Here is a 17273-nt window from a genome sequence, read left to right as displayed (position 1 = left end):
GGAACCTTGGTGGGTTTTGCAGGTGAGCAAGTAATGGTGCGAGGATTCATTGATCTGGACACAATATTCGGGGAAGATGAGTCTGCCAGGGTTTTGAAGGTAAGGTATCTGGTTCTCCAGGTGGTGGCATCTTACAATGTCATCATTGGGTGAAATACATTGAATCGCCTCTGTGCTGTAATTTCAACAGCCCACTTGGCGGTCAAGTATCCACTAAGCAATGAGAAAGTTGGCAAGCTGAAGGTTGACCAGAAGATGGCGAGAGAATGTTATAATAATTGCCTCAACTTGTATGGCAAGAAGAGTGCGTTGGTCGGACACAGATGTTATGAAATTGAAACTTCAAATGAGAATCTTGACCCACGTGGCGAGGGGCGAGTGAACAGGCCCACGCCAATTGAGGAGATGAAGGCGCTAAAGTTTAGCGATCGCACTTTGAAGATTGGGACCAGATTGACGGACGAGCAGGAGACGCGCTTGACAAAGTTGCTAGGCGAGAACTTAGATTTGTTTGCTTGGAGCTGCAAGGATATGCCCGGAATTGATCCAAACTTCATCTGCCATCGATTAGCATTGAATCCAAGTGTCAAGCCAGTTTCACAACTCAGGAGGCGCTTAGGTGGAGATAAGGGAAAAGCGGTTCAACAGGAGGTAGACAAGTTGCTGGCGGCAGAATTCATCAGGGAGGTGAAATATCCGACGTGGTTGGCGAACGTCGTGATGGTGAAGAAGGCGAACGGAAAATGGCGAATGTGCGTAGATTACACAGACTTAAACAAGGCATGCCCAAAGGATTCTTATCCCCTTCCCAGCATTGATGGTCTCGTTGATGGTGCCTCGGGCAACGAACTGCTTAGCTTGATGGATGTTTACTCTGGTTATCATCAAATCCGCATGCACCCAGCAGACGAGGACAAAACGGCTTTCATGACCGCCAGGGTCAACTATTGCTATCGCACCATGCCGTTTGGATTAAAGAATGCTGGGGCGACCTATCAAAGATTGATGGATAGGGTTTTTGCTGGGCAGGTTGGGAGAAACATGGAAGTTTATGTTGATGACATGATCGTTAAATCAGCGCGTGGCTTGGACCATCATCAAGATCTGGAAGAAGCATTTGGCGAGATAAGGAAGCACAATATGCGCCTCAACCCGGAGAAATGCTCTTTTGGTGTTCAGGGCGACAAGTTTTTAGGCTTCATGATCACGTTCAGAGGAATAGAGATAAACCCAGACAAATGCAAGGCGATTCAACAGCTGAAAAGCCCCTCTAATGTGAAGGAGGTCCAACGCTTAACGGGGCGAATAGCGGCTTTATCTCGATTTCTTCCTAAGTCTGGTGATAGATCATTCCCTTTTTTCAAGTGTCTTCGGAAAAATGTTGCATTTGAGTGGACAGCGGAGTGTGAAGAAGCTTTTGTTCGCCTCAAAGAACTCCTGTCATCACCGCCAATCTTGTCAAAACCAATGCAGGGACACCCGCTGCACTTGTATTTTGTTGTGAGCGATATTGCTCTGAGTTCGGTGATACTGCAGGAAATAGATGGCGAGCAGCGAATTGTTTATTTTGTTAGCCACACACTCCAGGGTGCAGAGATCAGGTACCAGAAAATTGAGAAGGCGGCACTGGCGGTCCTTGTCACCGCCCGGCGGTTGAGACCTTATTTTCAGAGCTTTCCAGTGAAGGTGCGGACTGATTTGCCTCTGAGACAAGTGTTACAAAATCCGGATTTGTCAGGAAGATTGGTCGCCTGGTCAGTTGAATTATCTGAATATGGGTTGCAGTATGATAAGCGAGGCACAGTTGGCGCACAGTCGCTGGCTGATTTTGTGGTAGAATTGACCCCAGACCTGGTTGAAAGAGTGGACACCCAGTGGACTCTCTTTGTAGATGGATCCTCCAATAGCAGTGGCAGTGGCGCGGGAGTAACGTTGGAAGGACCAGGAGATCTAGTATTGGAGCAATCGCTGAAATTCGAGTTCAAGGCAACAAACAATCAGGCAGAATATGAAGCTCTGATCGCCGGATTGAAGTTGGCGCGTGAAGTAAAGATCGGAAGGTTATTGATAAGAACGGACTCGCAGTTGGTAGAGAGTCAAGTAAAGGGAACCTTCCAAGTCAAGGACCCCAATCTGATCAAATACCTTGAGCGAGTGCGATATCTGATGACACATTTTCAAGAAGTTGTGGTAGAGTATGTTCCTCGAGCACAAAATCAGCTGGCGGACGCGTTGGCCAAGTTGGCGAGCACACGGAAGCCCAACAACAACAAAAGTGTGATCCAGGAAACGCTAGCGTGCCCCAACATCGAAGGCGAGCTCATGGTATGTGTGAACAGAGAGGCGACGTGGATGGGACCCATATTATCTATCTTGGCGGGAGACCCGGCCGAAGTGGAGCAATGCACAAAGGAGCAACGGCGCGAGGCAAGCCACTATACTCTCATTGACGGACATTTGTACCGCCGTGGTTTTTCGACGCCGCTGTTAAAATGTGTACCGCCAGAAAAATATGAGGCGATAATGTCTGAGGTACATAAAGGAGTATGTGCAAGCCACATCGGGGGGAAGGTCTTTGGCCTGCAAGGTGTTAAGGGCGGGTTTCTACTGGCCCACCCTCAGGAAGGATTGCATGGACTTTGTGAGGCGGTGTGAAAAATGTCAAGTGTTTGCGGATTTGTCCAGGGCACCGCCAAAGGAGCTGGTAACGATGAGCGCCCCATGGCCTTTCGCCATGTGGGGTGTGGATTTGGTAGGACCATTTCCGACCGCCAGGTCGCAGATGAAGTTTATATTAGTAGCGGTGGACTACTTTACTAAATGGATTGAAGCTGAGCCCCTGGCCAAAATAACCTCTGCAAAAATAGTCAACTTTTACTGGAAGCGTATTGTTTGCAGGTTCGGGATTCCAAGGGCGATCGTGTCTGACAACGGGACCCAGTTTTCAAGCAACCAAACAAGGGAATTTTGCAAGGAAATGGGCATACATATGAGGTTTGCTTCTGTGGAGCATCCACAAACGAACGGTCAAGTGGAATCTGCAAACAGGGTGATCCTGCGCGGATTGAGGCGACGGCTTGAGGAAGCCAAGGGAGCCTGGCTAGATGAACTCCCTGTGGTACTCTGGTCGTACAACACCACTGGGCAATCTACTACAAGAGAAACTCCCTTTAGAATGACCTATGGGGTAGATGCTATGTTGCCGGTGGAAATTGACAATTTCACGTGGCGGACTCAGCCGGATTTTGAAGGGGAGAATCAAGTCAAAATGGCGATGGAGCTGGACCTTTTGTCTGAAACACGTGACGAGGCGCACATTCGAGAGACGGCGATGAAGCAGCGCGTGGCCGCCAAGTACAATAGCAGGGTTCGTGTCCGGGATATGCAGGTTGGCGATCTGGTCCTCAAGTGGCGATCAAGAACCTCAGGGAACAAGCTGACTCCGAACTGGGAAGGACCCTACCGCATTGTCAAAGTTCTTGGTACAGGGGCCTATCACTTAGAAGAGCTTGATGGAAGGCGACTACCCAGGTCATTCAACGGTTTGAGCCTGCGCTATTATTATAGTTGATCGCGGGCGAGAAAGGGAACGAAGCAAATTCGCCAAAGTTAGATATCTTCGATTTCTCTAAAAGTATCTCCAAACTCTCCATTGTAACAAAAGTGTGCTCTTTTTCTCCGAAAGGAGTTTTTTAACGAGGCGCTCCATCAATAAAACGAAAATTCATGAAATTCGTGTCCAAAGATTCCAGGGATTCCCTGACGATCGGAATTCCCGATCGATATAAAGAATTACGACGATCACTAGGTGGGACAAGCTTGATCCCCAAAGGGGCTTGCTGGAACCCTGAAGGTGGCGGCGATTCCACAAATGGCCTTTGACGCCTGGGAATCACCCCCCGGAAAGTCTGATGTGATCGCTGGTCCCGTAAACGATGTGCTGGGTAAGTCTCGCCAGAATACGACGAGCACCATTAACTAGGCAAAAGTCTTGGGACCCCCAAATGGCCATTGGGACCCAAGCATTGTAAGCCCCGAGCGGGCAAAGCCCCGGGCGAAGCCCTCAAGAATGGAGGCCGTTTATCCTTTTGTGGAAAACGTTTAAAGTCTTGGCGGAGAAATACCAAGCAACAAGCCCTAGTTAAAATTAATGCACGAAATCGTTAGGCGTAATTCAATCACATGACGCGTGAAAAATAGCGCAAGATATAAGGTCGGCGAATGAATAAGGTGGAAGGCGAGTGCTTGGTCACTCAGGATGTTGAGTATTTTATTACTCCGGGGCGTCGGGGCGTTTAACTATGAAATTCATTCTTAAATTTTTAAACAATAAGAATGCGACGATTTGCGAAGTGATGACAAAAGGATTTACGGCGGGAGCAATCATTCGATAATCGCCTAAACTTAACAATCATTCAGTGAGATTTACAAAGCATACAAAGGCGATGTGAACGCAATGGCGGTAAAAGCTAAGTAAAAATTAAAATTACATTATTCATTATTTCTTTCTTCTTCTTCTTCTTCTGCTTCTTCTTCTTCTTCTTCTTCAGTTGCGGCCCAGAGGTGTTGGTCAATCAAAGGAGGATCATCGGGACCAACCAGCCCTTCAGCAGTGATTTCTTTCATTATTCCCATGGCGCTAAAATCAAGATTCGGGAACAAATGTTGAGCCTGGTCCTTGGCGAGGTAGAAGCCCCGCTCGCGATTGTCATAGGCAATGTCGGCGGCTTGTTCCCTCGCCTCAGTGGCTTTGGCTTTCTCCACTGATAGCTCGCCCTCCAGCTCTTTGATCCTCGCAAGATAGGAAGTAATCTCAGCATCTTTCGCGACAAGGGTTGCCCCATGAGCCTCGTTCGCCTTCTTGATCTCTTCAGAAGTAGCCCGCATCGCCTCCAAATCTGCCTTCACCAAAGCCAAAGACTCAGCGGACTTTTTCTCCTGCTCCGCCATCGCCTTCTTTGCTAACTCCAGTTCAGCGCCCAATGTTTTAAGCTCTGACTCCTTGGCAGCCAGCGCCTCGCTTTTGGCGGCCAAGTCCTTCTCTGCTTGATCTTTTTCTTTTTTACAAGCTTGGAGGCTTGCGTCAAGACCGTCCGCCTCCTCCTTCATCAGCTTCAGATGGTCTTCCAGCTCGCCGATCCTGTTTCCCGCCGCGCCAATCAACTTGTCGGCATGAACTTTTTCCTTTCCCGCATGCGTCACCAGTTTGTCGAAGCGTTTTTCCCAAGCAGCAGCGGCTTCTTGGTGCCGATCACTCTCAGCCTTCAACCGTTCAGCTTCAGCAGCTGCGGAGTTGAAGTTGTCAAACGCGTGGGCGAAGATGCACCCAGCGCGTAGAAGACAGGCAAGGGTCTCCTCCTTGGTTTCATTAATACCCCGACTCAAAACTTCTTTATCTATGACGTCACGGTTGAGGCCGGTAAGCAAGAACTCAGAAGGTTCAATGGCATTGGGAAGCATATTGTGGTAGCTAGAAGAGCCGCCCTCGTTGCCAGGAGCTCACTCGATCCGGGCTGCTTCAAAGGTAGTGGCGGCACCAGGAGAGGATCTCTCCTCTTGATGAGGCGGGGAAGACATGGAGCGCCCATCATTCATTGGAGGCGGGCTAGGAGGTGTGACTTGGCGAGGAGGAGACTTGGAGGTTTCTTTTTCTGTTTCTTTCTCCCCGGCGGGAGCATCAGAGGACGCGGCAGCAGTTGTGGCGTTGAGGGCGGCTGAAGGTGAAGAAGTGTTGGTGGTGGTGCCAGCAATTGATGACTGGCCAACAGTTGTGGGTGTGGCACCTACAGCGGTGGACTTGGCGGCAGCAACGGTGGCTGTACCATCGGCGGCAGAATTGGGAGCAGGTTGGGCAGACTCGGTGGCCGCGGTGGCGGAAACATTGGCGGAAGCTTTGCCAACATTCTTGCCTTTGGATACAGCGGCAGTGATGGATTGAGCGCCGGGGTTAGAGGAGCCGGCGACTGCAGATCCTGGGGCGACAGATGAAACTTTAACTAACCTCCTCCTTTTGGGGACTTGGGCGCCCTCGGCTTGGTTCTCAGCACCGCCCCGCTTTTTCCCGTCGCCCTCAGCGTTGAACTTTGGAGAGAAACGGGCCATTTTCCTCTCGCGAGCCTTCAGGAGCTCGGCGTTGGTGAAGTTCATATCTTCTGCAACAATAAATAAAAACAAGGGTCAGTGGCAACATAAGGGGTAAGGAAGAAAATGGCGATGATAAAAATAAACTATAAGTGACCTAAGTATTTGGGTGTCCTTGAGAGGCGAGCGCCCTCAAGGACTGTTGAGCAGTCAAGGATAGGAAGCGGGGCGAGGAGATTTAAAAAGGCTTTGTCGTTGGCAGACAAAGAATCTTCCGAAGGATCGGTAATCCCATTGGGCTTCTCCGTCCAGTAAAGGGAAAAAAGGGCAGTCTCGTCCTTAAGTGTGAAAGCCTCTGGATAGGCGGGGTGAACCGCCACACGGAAGTATCTTCGGGCAAAGGAGGACTTTGCGTTACTTTTATGAGGGTTCAAGCACTTACGGCCGGCCCGGGCCTTTAAAGAGACCCATCCTCTATTTTTGATGGACTTGGAGTCAACATCGTAGAGGTAGAAGAAGCTGGTGGGAGATGGGGCGGTGCCAACATCGGCGCACAAGATTTCAAAGCACCGGATGAAGGCCCAGGCGTTAGGATGGAGTTGACAAGGAGCCGCGTTGATATCGCGGAGGACGGTTTGAATGAAGGGCGAAAAGGGAAGCCTGACTCCAAGCTCGCCAAACATATATTCATACGCAAAGAAGAAATGAGATCTCTTTACGTCGCCGTTGATCTTATGAAGCCAGGGGCGGTCCTCAGCACTGCAGGGCCAGATCCTGAGTTTGGCGTTCATTTCGTCATCATCAGACAAACCACCAAGGTTGCTCACGAATTCCACGATAGGCTCCCTATCCTGGAAAACGGAGGGTTGGTCTATCGCCTCGTGGGAGGGTGCTATCTGAACTGGAAGGGGCAGGGTTGCAAAGGTTTTCGTTCGGTACGGGGGAATCTCCGGGGCCTCTAGACGGAGGCCGCCGGCTGCGGTGGAGTCGGGGTCATTCCCAGAAGAAGAAGAGGTGTGATTAGGGGAGTTAGGGTTTTAAGCCATCTTTGGTAACTAAGTGAGGGAAAAGAAAATATAAGTTGAGATAAGATGCAGAGATAGGGGAAAAAGGACTCACCGGGTAAGGACGTGAAGAGTGGGTAGCGGAAAGGGTGAAAGGCGACGGCACCAGAGCGGAAGTTGGAAGAGGGAGCTTGGTATGCGATTAGAGAAGTAAAGAGGGGTCTCGGAAAGGGATGATTGTAGGGAAGAAGGGTTTTTATAGGCAAAGGGGGGAAGTTGGAAGAGTGACGCGTGGTGGACGCGTGTGGAAGGTTAGAAGTCATTATGGCTTTTGGGAAGTGGGACGCGTGTGATGGGGAGTTACTGTGCATGATTGGACATTTAAGAGGAGTGAGGTGACGGTTGCGGAGAAAGGGGAAAACTGGCGTAACTGACATGCCACGTGGAGCAGTTAGGTATTTGAATGGTTTTTGAAATAAGAGAAAGCGCGAAAGGCCTCGCCACCATGAAGACCAAACGCCATCGCCTAACAAGCGATGTCGCCAATGAAGTTCAGCCGCCTGCCAACGACATCGCCAGCCAAAGTGACCGTTCCCGCCACCTGTGGGCTTGTGGACTTGCCGGTCTGGGTTGCTCGCCAAGACCAGTGGACTGGGCGGCTAAAGATGCTTGTTTCCTTTTGCTTACGCCATGTTGGCGACGTAGTTTTCTTCTTTTTTCTCAAGCCATGTTGGCAGCTTAGATTCCAGTGTACCATAGGATGCATGTTAAAGCATTTAAAAGACACACTTAGCTCTCATACTTCGAGCTCGGTGTCTTGTGGACTAGTGGACTGGGCGAGCCCCTAGAGGGGCGATGCCCAGGGTTCAGCCCGCCCAAAGGCGAGTTCCTGGCCTTAAATTGGGCCTCAACTTTAGAGGCCCAATTGGCCCAATGGGCAGTACCCAAGTCCTATAAATAGGAGGTAGATACCAATTGTAAAGGACTTCAGCTCATTTTATGAAATAACACATGAAATTCAACACTCTCTCTCATTCTCATTCTCTAGCACATTCTTCCACTCTCTAGGTACTATCCCTTCCTTCAATGTTTATTCCCAGAACAGATTTTTTATTGTTATTTTAAAATATAAAGAAGCAAGGTAATTTAGTAAATTGCTAAAAACTCTTGTCTCTTTTCCTTTTTCTCCCGTGTTAGACGAAGAAAAAATAACCAATGGGTCCTATACAATTTGGAGGCCTTTAATATACACAAGTAAAAACTTGGGTAAGATTGCACAAGCACCTTTTAACCTGTGGTAGCAGGTTTCCAGGTTTTTTTTTAAATAATTCAAAAAACATTTTTTATTAATCACACTATTTATGTTAATATTTTTCATTATAACCTTCATCCTCTAACAAAACCCTAGCTGCCACCTCCTTCATCTCTCACATGGCCTCGCCGCCACCACCACCTCCTTGGCCTCGCCGCCACATATCCATGGTCGTGCCGTCACCACAACCTCCTTCTCCTTCCTGACCTCGGTTCCTTCCTTCTCAAACGCACCACCACCTCCTCTTCCTCCACAAAACCGAGTCGCTGCCACGCTTCTCCTTTGTTGTTGTGACCAGCTCCGCCGCCACGCGCAACCCCTGTTCCAGCGCTGACCTCCCTCACGAGGTCCGATCCGCCGCTGTTTCTCCTCTCTCGCGCCGCCACATCCGTCGCTGCTCGGTGGTGAAGCCACAAGCTCTAGATCTGAAGAGGGGAGGACCACCCACCACCACAAGCACCATATCGGTGGTGGGTTGGGGTTGTCGTGACTGGTGGGTGGTATTGTGGTGATTATTATCGCAGATCTAGCGGTGCGGATCCCTCAGCAATGATGTCTTAGAGACGAGAATCAAAAGAGGAAGAGGAAGGAGATTCTCATGCATTATATCTGCTTCTTCGCTTCTTACTTTCAGATGTTTTGATTGGGGTCAATTTTCTTCTTCTGGGTCTGTAAAGATTAATATTTTTTCTCTAGGTGTTTTTTCAATTGGGATTTGATACTTCCCTTCTCATCATTAAGGTGGGCTTAATGAGTTTTGTGTATCTAGATTCTCATGGATTTTGCAAGAATACATTGTTCTAGGTTTACAGTTTCAATCGAATTCTTATAATCCATTTGCTATTGTCATTGGTGTAATTCATGATGTTGGATGATGAACATGAATTTGAGGATGAAGATTAACTTAGATGTGATTAACCTAAATCCTTAATTAACTAATTCACTAATAGATATATTTTTTGTTTTTTGAATTATTTTTAAAAATAAAAATTCGAAAACCTGCTACAATGGATCAAAAGGTACTTGTGCAACTTTACACAAGTTTTTACTTGTGCACATTAAAGATTTCCATACAGTTTTCTTCTTTTCCTTATGTTTTTTCTGTTGTTCCAAATCGAAGAGAAGAAAACATCTTAGGAGATGTGTTTTCTCTAATGTTCTTTTCTTTGTCTCACTTGTTCCAAACCATACCTAAGGCAAAATGATTTTTAAATAAAAACTAGCTTTGATTTAATTTTGCTAGAAATTGTTAGTTACTCCAGTTAAATTAATTCAATTAAGTTTGATTTTGACGCATTTAGAAAAGTTTATCATATAACATAAAAGTTTATGTAAGTGTTTGAATACGCTTCGGAAAATAGTTTATGAACTTTATATAAGTTGCTTTGATTTTATTTTCATAAGTCAAACATATTAGCTAATGAATAACTGCTTATACATTTTTATAACTTATATTAAGTTTATTTCAATCAATAAGTTTCTCAAATTAACTTATGAACAAACACTTAGGTGATAGGCATATATTATCATAAGCACTTAGTGAAATTGTTTTTTTTTTCGACAAACGCTTAGTTAAATGGTTTACTCAAACCTATCATTGGTTTAGCATGGAATTAAAATGTTATTTTCACATATTACATTTTTTAAAAGAATTTCATATTGGTATATTTAAAATAATTTTATTCTTTGTAGATTATAAATACTTATAATAAGTATTAAATGTGTTCATATCATTATAATTTTAACTGTAAAATAGGGCTAATCACGACCTATAGGTCAATGCTAAAATGTCTATGAAGTAATGTGGGATACTAAACAAAATTTAGGGCTTTACTTTTTACACCACCCTATTGTTATTCTCACCACCCCAAATTTTGTATAGAACCAAAATAACTCTATATTTTCACAAACTCACTAAGTACAAAGTATGATGAACCAATGTTGACAAATAGCAGCTATAGCGCCGCCCGAACACCTTGTCATAATCGCTACGTTGCTAAAAGTGAGTTATGCAATGCTAGTGTCACGATGGTGAATGGTAGCGTCATGGTGACTCCTAAGATGAGCCTCTACATAGTTATAAGTATACCACCATTGCAAGGCAACAAGGAGATCTTCCTTTAAGTGAATTGGTATATAAAGAGATAACATGTGTTACTTAGCCGAACAAAATGTAAAAAAATTGACAGTTGTATATGTTTGAATTGACTTATACATGAACTAAGTGACGATTGCTAACAAATCCAATAGCTATAATAGGATGAATGGATCAAGGTGGAACTTCACCTCTAAGTGAGAAGAGTGGCATACATCCATGAATCAATAAACTAAGAAACACCACATTAAACTTTGAAACAATAGTACGACTCATATTTGGAATGACCATCCATTTATCCTGAGTCACTCCCATATAACTAGTGGTGTATAATGCATCAATTGGCAGATTCACCTGATTAATTGACCCAAAAAGTGCAATATAGTCTCACTAAAAGTGTTGAATCTCTCTAATGAAATTAACTTAAATTTGAGCCTAAATATCTTCCATCACACATTGCGTTGGAATAATCAGGTACCCATAATTCTCTTATGATATGAAATAAAAATATCACAATAGATCTTGGGAACGAATTTATCAATGTATGAAATAACCTTGTTGTGCTTAGTCTATTTAGCATAAACATTGATTGAAGGAAGAATGAAGTTTTAATCATAAAATGAATTCATATAAGCATCAACAATTTCAAAATATGAAGGATTGCCTTTGGTAGATTCTTATGCAAGACCCTTCATTTTACCCCCTTGTTTTAACAATACAAGGAGGAGGATATATTGATGTGGTATCAAGGAATGCTATCTTGTGGACTTTGACTTAAGAGTTCTTTCTGATCATACCAAGCTCCTCAAATCTACACAATTGAGTATCAATTTCAGACATAAGTGACAACTCTACGGTAGCTAGGTCGTTATATTCATGTTATCCAAAGGATAACTTCTTCAAATTAAATAATGACATTCTTTATCCAAAACTAATTAATGCACCACAAACTCCAAGTTCATTCTTATAAAAAAGATTAAGATATACCTCCCATTTGGTTCTTATAAAAATAAACTGAGGAGTAGAAAAAAATAATGTACCTTAAGCGCAATTACTTAGGTCATTCACATGCCTATAAAAAAAAACTTAGGTCATTCAAATTGCATTACATTGAAGCAAGAAATTGAAAAGTAAAAAGGTATAGATAGACAAAGAAGGATGAGAGAGAAAAAAATAATATTATATTTTGGAAATAAATACAAGTTGTCAAAGTGAATGAATGAAAATAATAAAATAAAATATTATTAAAAAACATATTACAGGGAAAAAAAAGAGAAATATAATATTATAATACTATAAATTTTTTGTTGAAAAAAATAAAATATTTTCTTAAGGGACGTAAGAAAGAGAAAAAAATATATTAAAAATAATAAAATATTGCATTATAAAAATATATTTAAAATATAAATTAATATACAATATAAAATTATAATTTTTAAATTATTTTTAATTAATATTTTTGTCGTCACATGATATTGTATAAATCCAAACAATTAAATTTTAGCTTTTTCTCACCTTCATCTTCTTATATAAATATGTACGTGTGTGTCAAGAGAACATATTCTATGAACAAGATGGACATTTCAAGAAATTCTGTTGTGAAATTGGCATTTTTGTTGGCTCTCTTCATCATTGCATCAGGTTAGAAATCATACTCTTATTTTAGTCATCTATCTAACCTCTTAATCCAATGGACCAATTTCCTATACATGGATCACTTTGTGATTTTTCACTCGGACCAACTTAATTATACTACCTTAAAATATTTCATGAGCATATATTTTGTTATATACACAATGTTAATTTTTTCAAATTACTATGTCAATTATTGTTTGTGTCCGCAGAAATGTCCAAGGAATCAGATGGATGCAGGCATCCCCCACGCTGTAATTCGAACAAACAATGTGAATCTAGTTGTCCAACTTGTGGCATTTGTAAATGCATGAACAGTTGGTGTCGATGTCAACAAGAACCATCTGGCATGGACCAAACAAAGCTTTGTGCGCCACCACCCCACCCCAACTAAGTGCTCACATATTGTGAAGAAATTATCATTAAGTATGGATGAAAATAAGAAAGGATTTTTTAGGAAAGAGTGAATCTCTATTTTGTAATAATTATATGAATTTCAAATAACTTAAATAACATTATCCCAACTGGGTGCTTAGATATTTACTTTTTCTAGATTTGATTTCATAAATATTGGGGAGATAGAAAACGAGAGTATTAAAGAAGTCAAAACATTGGGGAAAGCAAATCCTATCTCTCTTACACATGCTATTTTGTGGTGCCCCTGACACATTTGTGACAGTTTAAAAATCGTTATTAGTGCACAAAAGCCACCCCAAAATGTGTTAGTCACGGTTTAAACCGCCACAAAATACCACAAAAATGACTAGTGAGATCAAAATCAAGAAGTTGCTATTCTAAAGGAACTCAAAATTAATAAACAATAAAATAATAACTAAAATTATCAATTCGCTATTTTAAGAGTAACAAAAATATATTTATCCCTTTAACATCATCGGAGGATCACTCAAGTGCTAAAAGCTTCAAGAAGGTCTCGGAATCAATTCTTCGAGAATGTAATTTATCTTTTTGATATATTAAAAAATTTAATAAAATATTAAGTCTTAATTAGATGCATGTGGTATAAATCAAACTCAATGAAAAATTGATGGATCGATCAAATCAAATGAAGAAGCTTCCTAAACAGAGGGCCCTACAAAATCGTCCTTAATCTTAATCAATTACTTTCCCTCTCCCTTTAACCTCCTCCATCACCTTCTGACCTTTTCCAATTCCAACCACCACTTCCCAATCCCCTACATTTCCCTTACCATACTCCCTTTCTCCACAACCAACCACATCCCTTCAAAAACCCCTCCTCCACCACGTGTCACCCACGAAACGCAAGCACAAACCAACCCCATGGTACGCGCAACACCAAATCACCCAGTAAACGGGCCCCACGCGCTGACCAAGATCTACGTGGCATGACCCGATCCGTTACAATCGCTTCTTGTTAAACGGACCCCACACTATTCAATTATTTTTAATTTCGATTTATTTTTATTTATCATCTTTCTCTTTCTCTCTCTGAAACGCTTTGCAGTTGAACCCTAGAATTTAGAAACGACGACAATGGTGGTGTTGGTTGGCTGATGCTGCGCGGCGCCGGTCGTTGACGACGGTGGCAGGGTGCGGCGGCGAGCATTGTCTTCTTCCAATGGCGAAAGAGGGTTGTTTCGTTTTGTGATAAGAAGAGAGAGAAAGAAGAGAGAGAAACAGAGAGAGAGAGAGAGAGAGAGAGGAATTGGTGTGTGATGGCTGAATTGGTGGCCCGAACGGGTCGGCATCAGCAACGATATGAAAATGGGTATCGCCTTATTGCTGGGTTCGTACATTTACCCAATTTTCATCATTGCATTGTGTAAAAAAATCATTTTTTTTATTAGTTTCTTTTGGGTGACATGTGTGTTTCACCTTAGGGATATATATGTTTACAGTTTACATGTGTTAGAAAAACAATTTTTTTATTTTAAATGATGTTGAGATAGAAGATGGGTTGATAGTTGCATTTTAGTTTTAATTTTTCTGTAGGTTATGCAAGTTGATGTTGGTGATTCATAGGATAGGGAAGTTTTTAGGTTGACCAAATTGGCACTCTTTAATAATAATTATTATGTCAAGGAGTCTATTTATTTATCTTTTGTTTAGTGATTTAATTAATTTTGTTAGGGGATTTTGTAATGGAGCATTTTTTGTTGTTTCTGATTGACCTGCCATTGAAAATATCAATGGTTGATTTTTTCAACAATTATTAAAGTGTAGCTTACATAATATTGAGGAGCCAAATCTCCAGGTGCTTTGGGTCATAAGAAAATGGTGGTGTGTGCCTTTCAAAACATTTTTCTTTCATCTTGTTGTATTAGCAGGGAGGGTGGGGGGATTGTAGGTTTATGTGCTTGATCATTGTAATGCAAGGATTGGAGACGGGGCATTAACTATACAATGCAGTTGTATGGAATTGTCTATTGGTGCAGTAACTTTCTGTGTTTGTGACCGAGATAGTTAAATAGTTCTATGATCTTGAGATTGTCCCTTTAGAGATTTCTAGTTCTATGATGATGATGATGTCTTTGATTGCTTTTTGTGCGCATAGTCTAGTTTTGGAATTGAAGTTGGCAATGGGAAAGGGGAAATGTTTAGTTGAATATAGAGGTTAATACTTGTCATAAGTGCATAATTTTAGTTTGTAACTGCGTACAAGGTAGCATTTGGTATAAGGACAGAATCGAAGAGGGCAATATGCTCTGTTCTGTTTGGTTCCACCAATAAAACGAAAATGAACTTCTTTTTTAGATTTTGTCCTATCCTGGTTTACTTTTAATGTGCGTCAAACTTACAACAGAGCTTATATGTTCTCTGTCTTGGTCCTATCTACCAACCACTGCATTTTAGTGATACATGGAATCTGGTAATAGCTGAGAAAGCTTTAACAATGTCAACCTATTTTTTAGGCTGGCCACTACTTGAAATTTGAAAAAATAATTAATATGAATCATTTTGGATTCACATGCTTAGAGATCTAATCTGCACAAGTTAATTGGGTTGTAGGTGTGTTCCATTCAGGTATAAAGATGGAGATGACTGTGGCGACTCTTGCTCAGAAAAGATTGTTGAAGTGCTTATGATTAATTCATCTAGTGGACCAGGTCTTTTGTTTCCAAAGGTATTGATGTGTGGAATACAACTTTTATACTTCAATGTTTTCATTTTAAGGGCATCTTACTAGCCCATGGACTTACAATTATGGTATCAATAATGATTCATGATCAATAATTTTCTGATGTACACATTAGCTTTGGAGAGGTCAGAATATTAGAAACTGCAGCCTTTTTTTATTTATATATATGGATGTTTTGTTTTAATGGCCTATTACTCTAATGTACATTCTGGTTATACTGTAAGGATTTCAAATATACTTGGAATGACAGACATACGTTTGGATTTGGATCCTCTTCTGCTCAATGGAAGTAGAGGACAGGGGTCCTCTACAATTAGTTTTTGCATATAACTAGTGGACCCTAAGTCTAACCCTATGACTGTCTGCTCAGTGAAACTTCTCTCTCTCTCTCTCTCTAACAGAATGGTCCTGTTGCAGAAGAGGATGTCTGTCTATTTAGTTCCTTCTATGTAAAATCTCGCTCTAAAATTGTATTGTCCAAAACTAATGTGGTTTGTTTCCTTTCAATTGTCACACTTTTTTGGGCTCGAAAGTTGTCATAGATTGCTATTGTGCTTTTGAAGTTTGATACTAATCATAGTGGCTTCTTGGAAGAAAGGAAAGAAACTAATAGCATTGCATTTATGTTTTGCTATTTCACACATTTCAATATGCAATACAGATAGAAATCTTTATCTACATGAATGGTTAAGTTGACACTATATATGTGTGGGTGGCATGCTTGTAGCTGTTATAGCCAGTTTATACATTTTCAAGGATCTATTTTTACAAATTAATGGGGTTGACTTCAAGTTGCAAATTCCTTTTGGAATGGCTCTTGAGTGATTGTCTTATTTTCTGATTATTGTGATTTTGCTTTGCCATCAAAGGGAGGCTGGGAGAATGATGAAACTGTTGAGCAGGCTGCTGTAAGGGAAGCTATTGAAGAAGCAGGAGTTCGAGGAGATCTAATGGTGAAAGACTACTCCACATTTTATGAATTGATTAAATTTTTATCTTCTGCAATATTGTAATTCAGTGATTACTGAAGTGTTTTAATTTTTTGGTGCTAGTGGATTCTAGGAAGCTTATGTAAAACCAGATCTGTTTTCATATCATATGTTGCTGGTGAGTTGTTTGTAAAAGTTGATGGTGGCAACAAAAGTTTACCTAAGAAAAGAATTTGACTATGGAGTTAACTTTGCATCTATGTGCAACCAGTTGGAGCCACATTAACATTTAAAGTACTGGGATTAAGGAATATATGAGCCGAATTTAAGCCTAAAATAGTATGGATTATGGAATACTATCTCATAATCTTATATGCTGACATTTTCAGATTTGAGCAAAACTCAGTAGTATCATATGGTTTTGGTGTCACCTGTGAGTCTGACATGAGCATGATCTTGAACCTTTCATTCTTAATCTACTCTCCTTTGAAACTCCCAAGTCTCCTGATTTTGTTTGATTTAGCTGAAAACATTGCTTCTGGATATTTCAATGTTGCCATTTGATATTGTCGTTTGGATTGATTGAATGCTTGTGGCTAATGGTTGATACTTGTGGCTACTGGTTGTCAGGATTTTCTTGGATACTATGAATTTAGGAGCAAGACCCTCCAAGATGAGTTCAGTCCAGAAGGTTTATGTAAAGCAGCAATGTTTGCCTTGTTTGTCAAGGAAGAACTTGAGGCATGGCCTGAGCAAAGTACAAGAAATAGGAGTTGGCTGGCTGTACCAGAGGCACTTGGAAGCTGCCGGCATGCGTGGATGAGGGATGCCCTACAATGCTTCACTAAATGGCATGAGGGTTTGTTGATGAGTGCAAGGGGGGAGGATTTACCTAATCAAGAGTGATTTGCTGAAATAGTGACTACTCATTTATACATGGTACTTTAATCTTCACAAATTAAAAGATTAATGACATTAATGTAGGAAGGATATTTCTGATCAGGTTTACATAGTTATCGTTTCAATGGATCGATCTGACTTTTTATTTCAGAGTAAACTCATTATATTGAATTATACGTGTTCATGTGCTTCAATTTTTCTC

At 41.8% G+C, this 17273-nt stretch overlaps 2 protein-coding genes across 3 annotated transcripts; one reads left to right on the top strand and one right to left on the bottom strand.

Annotated features, from left to right (window-relative positions):
* Window positions 1-4383: 4383 nt before the first annotated feature.
* On the bottom strand, window positions 4384-10807 carry LOC130743637 (uncharacterized). Its single transcript, XM_057595871.1, has 4 exons — window positions 10708-10807; window positions 5538-5963; window positions 4741-5285; window positions 4384-4398 (listed from the first exon to the last, which is right to left on the bottom strand). Exons 1-4 carry the CDS (start codon window positions 10805-10807, stop codon window positions 4384-4386), a joined length of 1086 nt encoding a protein of 361 aa, XP_057451854.1.
* A 2730-nt stretch (window positions 10808-13537) lies between these two features.
* Window positions 13538-17273, top strand: LOC130749389 (nudix hydrolase 16, mitochondrial-like). 2 transcript variants are annotated; one of them, XM_057602738.1, is made up of 4 exons: window positions 13538-13889; window positions 15128-15227; window positions 16112-16195; window positions 16802-17273. In XM_057602738.1, exons 1-4 carry the CDS (start codon window positions 13819-13821, stop codon window positions 17075-17077), a joined length of 531 nt encoding a protein of 176 aa, XP_057458721.1. In that variant the 5' UTR covers window positions 13538-13818; the 3' UTR covers window positions 17078-17273. The 2 variants fall into 2 exon arrangements, with proteins under 2 accessions (XP_057458721.1, XP_057458720.1); XM_057602737.1 differs by having other exon boundaries at window positions 13543-13889; window positions 15113-15227.

The sequence above is a fragment of the Lotus japonicus genome, chromosome 3, assembly GCF_012489685.1.
Source record: "Lotus japonicus ecotype B-129 chromosome 3, LjGifu_v1.2".
Taxonomy (NCBI): Eukaryota; Viridiplantae; Streptophyta; class Magnoliopsida; order Fabales; family Fabaceae; genus Lotus; species Lotus japonicus.
This window is presented reverse-complemented; position numbering and strand designations above follow the sequence as displayed.

Bases quoted from the DNA above. Each gene is read 5' to 3' on its own strand.
- LOC130743637 (XM_057595871.1), bottom strand. From the start codon at position 10,807: ATGGGAGTGACTCAGGATAAATGGATGGTCATTCCAAATATGAGTCGT. The intron at 5,964-10,707 runs GTATGCCACTCT...CAGGATCTGCAG, and splicing joins TAGTTTATTGATTCATGGAT to TCGCCGGCTCCTCTAACCCC. The intron at 5,286-5,537 runs GTGCCGCCACTA...TCAACTCCGCAG, and splicing joins AGAGGAGAGATCCTCTCCTG to CTGCTGAAGCTGAACGGTTG.
- LOC130749389 (XM_057602737.1), top strand. From the start codon at position 13,819: ATGGCTGAATTGGTGGCCCGAACGGGTCGGCATCAGCAACGATATGAA. The intron at 13,890-15,112 runs GTTCGTACATTT...ATTGGGTTGTAG, and splicing joins GGGTATCGCCTTATTGCTGG to GTGTGTTCCATTCAGGTATA. The intron at 15,228-16,111 runs GTATTGATGTGT...TTGCCATCAAAG, and splicing joins CAGGTCTTTTGTTTCCAAAG to GGAGGCTGGGAGAATGATGA.